The sequence below is a fragment of the Nerophis ophidion genome, linkage group LG23 (genome assembly GCF_033978795.1).
Source record: "Nerophis ophidion isolate RoL-2023_Sa linkage group LG23, RoL_Noph_v1.0, whole genome shotgun sequence".
Taxonomy (NCBI): Eukaryota; Metazoa; Chordata; class Actinopteri; order Syngnathiformes; family Syngnathidae; genus Nerophis; species Nerophis ophidion.
In genome coordinates, this window is record NC_084633.1 from 21,159,406 (window position 1) to 21,165,520 (window position 6,115).

At 26.3% G+C, this 6,115-nt stretch overlaps 1 protein-coding gene across 1 annotated transcript in view; it reads right to left on the reverse strand.

Annotated features, from left to right (window-relative positions):
• The window catches only part of LOC133541694 (meteorin-like protein), a 33,440-nt gene that overhangs the window by 21,402 nt on the left and 5,923 nt on the right, over positions 1–6,115 (reverse strand). Inside the window, exon 2 of the mRNA XM_061885243.1 lies at positions 314–463. Within this exon, the coding sequence (XP_061741227.1) occupies positions 314–405 (92 nt within the window). The 5' untranslated portion in view covers positions 406–463. The remainder of the gene's footprint in view (positions 1–313; positions 464–6,115) is intronic.

The following is a 6,115-nucleotide window of genomic DNA, read 5'->3' on the forward strand; positions in this document are numbered from 1 at the left end:
AACTTGTTTAAGTCGGGGTCCACGTTAATCAATTCATGGTAATCAAATATATCCCGCGGGCCTTGACTTTGACACCTATTATGTGAATAAGAAGATTTTCCTATACTGAGGTCCTTTGCAAGGAGGTTATTGCAGCTTTTCCTGGGTCAAAATGAGTTATTTAAAAAAACATATACATTTGTTAATCAACTTTGCCCCTCCATGAAATAAACAGCCAAAAGTCAAACATAACATTTTATCTAAATGTATTAGATCTTCTTATATATTGATAGTCAAACAGGCGTCCTTTCCAGGATTGTTGCAATGACTTTACCTGCCACTCCAGTTGCAAAGATCCGCCGCCCCAAGCCGCAGCTGACGACTGGTAAGAAAGCAGATGAGGAAGACAAGTCGGCGCAGAAACATCTCCGACACGCTGCGAAACCTCCAAAGAAGCCGAGGAGAGCAGAGAGGAGGAGCATGTCTGTGGAGGACAGGAGGTAACAAGTCAAGTGTCGCCGCTGCAGCCGCACGCTCCATTATGTGACGCACATGAATAATGACTTGCTATTTAAAGCAGAATAACTAAAAGGTTGGATCTTGATGGGAAATGTATGTGAAGCTCCACAAATAAAACCAGGGAAATGATATTGGCTTTAATAATGTAGCAAAATATTAATATGGTTCCATTCTATTTTACTTGTAGTTTCCTGCAACCTGATATTCATGTGCAGTCTTCTTAGTATACATTTGAAGGTTTTGCTAAAAATGCATTCTTTATTTTTAGGGTAGAAGTGATAACTATATGAAAGGCGGTCAATGGTCAGGTCATGCATGTTTTTCTGATTGTACTGTAGTACAACGGACAGAAAAAACATTATTTTTCCTGATTTTACGGTACTATAACAGATGGAAAAAAACATGATTTTTTTCCCTGTTTGTACTGTAATATAACTGAAAGAAAAAACATGATATTTCCTGATTTTACTGTAATGTAACAGACGGAAAACATGCATTTTTTTTCTGATTTTACTGTAATATAACAGAAAGAAAAAACTGTTTTTTTCTGATTTTACTGTAATATAACAGACAGAAAAAACATGCATTTTTTCTGATTTTACTGTAATATAACAGACAGAAAAAACATGCATGCTTTGTTTTTTTTTACTGTAATATAACAGACAAAAAATTGCATGTATTTTTTCTGATTTTACTGTAATATAACAAACAGAAAAAAACATAATGCTTTTCTGATTTTACTGTAATATAACAGACAGAAAAAACAGGCATTTTTTCTGATTTTACTGTAATATTACAGACAGAAAAACATGCATTTTTTCTGATTTTACGGTAATATAACAGACAGAAAAAAACATGCATGCTTTGTTTTTTTTACTGTAATATAACAGACAAAAAATTGCATGTATTTTTTCTGATTTTACTGTAATATAACAAACAGAAAAAAACATAATGCTTTTCTGATTTTACTGTAATATAACAGACAGAAAAAACATGCATTTATTTCTGATTTTACTGTAATATAACAGAAAGAAAAAACATGCATTTTTTCTGATTTTACAGTAATATAACTGACAGAAAAAACGTGATTTTTCCTGATTTTACTGTAATATAACAGACAGAAAAAAACATGATTTTTTTCTGATTTTATTGTAATATAACAGAGAAAAAAACGTGTATTTTTTATTTTACTGTAATATAACACACAGAAAAACGTGCATTTTTCTGAATTTACTGTAATATAACAGACAGAAAAAAAATATTTTTTTCTGATTTTACTGTAATATAACAGACAGAAAACATGCATTTTTTCTGATTTTACTGTAATTAACAGACATAAAAACATGATTTTTTTCTGATTTTACTGTAATATAATAGACAGAAAAACATGATTATTTTCTGATTTTACTGTAGTATAACAGACAGATAAAACATGCATTTTTCAGATTTTACTGTAATATAACAGAAAAAACATGAATTTTTTTATTTGTTTATTGTAATATAACAGAGAAAAAAAACATGTATTTTTCTGATTTTACTGTAATATAACAGAGAATTTTTTTTTTTTCTTCTGATTTTACTGTAATATAACACAGAGAAAAACGTGCATTTTTTCTGATTTTACTGTAATATAAGAGACAGAAAAAACATGCATGCTTTGTTTTTTTTACTGTAATATGGCAGACAAAAAATTGCATGTATTTTTTCTGATTTTACTGTAATATAACAAACAGAAAAAACATAATGCTTTTCTGATTTTACTGTAATATAAGAGACAGAAAAAAACAAATTTTTTCAGATTTTACTGTAATATAACAGAAAGAAAAAACATGCATTTTTTCTGATTTTACTGTAATATAACAGACAGAAAAAACATGTTTTTATTTTATTTTACTTTAATATAACAGACAGAAAAAACATGCATGTTGTTTTTTCTGATATTACCTTAATATAACAGACAGAAAACATATATTTTTTTCAGATTTTACCGTAAGATAACAGACAGAAAAAACATGCATTTTTTCTGATTTTATTGTAATATAACAGAAAAAAACGTGTATTTTTTTTATTTTACTGTAATATAACACACAGAAAAACGTGCATTTTTCTGAATTTACTGTAATATAACAGACAGAAAAAACATATTTTTTTCTCATTTTACTGTAATATAACAGACAGAAAACATGCATTTTTTCTGATTTTACTGTAATTAACAGACAGAAAAACATGATTTTTTTCTGATTTTACTGTAATATAACAGACAGAAAAACATGATTATTTTCTGATTTTACTGTAACATAACAGACAGAAAAAACATGCATTTTTTTTAGATTTTACTGTAATATAACCGACAGAAAAAACATATTTTTTGCTGATTTTACTGTAATATAACAGACAGAAAAACATATTTTTTTCTGATTTTACTGTAATAGAAACAGAAAGAAAAAACATGCATTTTTTCTGATTTTACTGTAATATTACAGACAGAAAAAACATGTGTTTATTTTATTTTACTTTAATATAACAGACAGAAAAAACATGCATGTTGTTTTTTCTGATATTACCTTAATATAACAGACAGAAAAACATATTTTTTTCTGATTTTACTGTAATATAACAGAAAGAAAAAACATGCATTTTTTCTGATTTTACTGTAATATAACAGACAGAAAAAACATGTGTTTATTTTATTTTACTTTAATATAACAGACAGAAAAAACATGCATTTTTTTCTGATTTTACTGTAATATAACAGAGAAAAAAACGTGTATTTTTTTTATTTTACTGTAATATAACACACAGAAAAACGTGCATTTTTCTGAATTTACTGTAATATAACAGACAGAAAAAACATATTTTTTTCTCATTTTACTGTAATATAACAGACAGAAAACATGCATTTTTTCTGATTTTACTGTAATTAACAGACAGAAAAAACATGCATGTTGTTTTTTCTGATATTACTTTAATATAACAGACAGAAAACAATTTTTTTCTGATTTTACCGTAAGATAACAGACAAAAAAAACAGGCGATTTTTTCTGATTATACTGTAATATGACAAACAGAAAAAACGTGTATTTTTCTGATTTTACTGTAATATAACACACAGAAAAACTTGCATTTTTTCTGATTTTACTGTAATACGACAGAAAAAAACATGCATTTTTCTGATTTTACTGGATTATAACAGACAAAAAGCATGCATTTTTTCTGATTTTACTGTAATTAACAGACAGAAAAACATGATTTTTTTCTTATTTTACTGTAATATAACAGACAGAAAAAACATGCATTTTTTTCAGATTTTACTGTAATATAACAGACAGAAAAAACATATTTTTTTCCTGATTTGACTGTAATATAACAGACAGAAAAAACATGCATTTTTTCTGATTTTACTGTAATATAACAGACAGAAAAAACATATTTTTTTTCTGATTTTACCGTAATATAACAGAAAGAAAAAACATGCATGTTTTTTCTGATATTACTTTAATATAACAGACAGAAAACAAATGTTTTTCTGATTTTACCGTAAGATAACAGACAAAAAAAAAACAGGCATTTTTTTCAGATTTTACTGTAATATAACAGAGAAAAAAATGTGTATTTTTCTGATTTTACTGTAATATAACACACAGAAAAACGCACATTTTTTCTGATTCTACTGTAATATAACAGGCAGAAAAAAAATATTTTTTCTGATTTTACTGTAATATAACAGGCAGAAAAAATTTTTTTTTTTCTGATTTTACTGTAAAATAACAGACAGAAAAAAACATGCATTTTTCTGATTTTACTGTAATTACCAGACAGAAAAACGTGATTTTTTTCTGATTTACTGTAATATAACAGACATAAAAAACATGCATTTTTTTCTGATTTTACTGTAATATAACAGACAGAAAAAACATGCATATTTTTTTCTAATTTGACTGTAATATATCGGACAAAAAAACATGCATTTCTTTCTGATTTTACTGTAATATAGAAAACAAAAAAAAAACATGCAATTTTTCTGATTTTACTGTAATTCAACAGGCAGGAAAACATGTTTTTTTTACTGTAATATAACAGACAGAAAAAACATGCGTGTTTTTTCTGATTTTACAGTAATATAACAGACAGAAAAAAATGCATTTTTTCGGATTTTACTGTAATATAACAAACAGACAAAAATTATAATTTTTTCGGATTTCACTGTAATATAACAAACAGAAAAAATGCATTTTTTCTGATTTTACTGTAATATAACAGACAGAGAAATACAGGCATTTTTTATGATTTTACTGTATTATATAACAGACGAAAAACATGCATTTTTTCTGATTTGACTGTAATGAACAAACAAAAAAGTATAATTTTTTTCTGATTTTACTGTAATATGACAGACGGATAAAACAGGCATTTTTCTGATTTTACTGTAATATAACAGAAAAAACATGATTTTTTTTATTTGTTTATTGTAATATAACACACAGAAAGACGTGCATTTTTTCTGATTGTACTGTAATATAACAGGCAGAAAAAAAATATTTTTTCTGATTTTACTGTAATATAACAGACAGAAAAAAATGCATTCTTCTGATTTTACTGTATTATATAACAGACAAAAAACATGCATTTTTTTCTGATTTTACTGTAATATAACAGACAGAAAAAACATGCATATTTTTTTCTAACTTGACTGCAATATATCGGACAAAAAACATGCATTTCTTTCTGATTTTACTGTAATATAGAAAACAAAAAAAACATGCATTTTTTCTGATTTTATTGTAATACAACAGACAGGAAAACATATTTTTTTACTGTAATATAACAGACAGAAAAAACACGCATGTTTTTTCTAATTTCACAGTAACATAACAGACAGAAAAAAAGGCATTTTTTCGGATTTTACTGTAATATAACAGACAGAAAAATACAGGCAATTTTTTCTCATTTTACTGTAATATAACAAACAGACAAAATTGCTTTTTTTCGGATTTCACTGTAATATAACAGACAGGAAAACATGTTTTTTTACTGAAATATAACAGATATAACTGATTTTACAGTAATATGACAGAAAAAAATGAATTTTTCGAATTTTACTGTAATATAACAGACAGACAAATACAGGCATTTTTTCTCATTTTACTGTAATATAACAAACAGACAAAAATGATTTTTTTTCGGATTTTACTGTAATATAACAAACAGAAAAAATGCATTTTTTCTGATTTTACTGTAATATAACAGACAGAAAAAACGCATTTTTTCTGATTTTACTGTAATATAACAGACAGAAAAAACATGCATATTTTTTTCTAATTTGACTGTAATATATCGGACAAATGCAGGCATTTTTTCAGATTTTACTGTAATACAACAGACAGAAAAAATATGCATTTTCTTCTGATTTTAACAGACAGAAAACCTGCATGCAATGCACTGACCATTTTTAATTGTCTGATTTTTTTTTAAATATCCTAAAAATAATGCATGCAATTGAGGCAATGATCACGATAAAGAAGACTGTACAACAATAATAATATTAATATATTCACATTACACCATTGCTGAAAATACACTGGACATTTGCACACTATAACACTACATTTTAATCGTG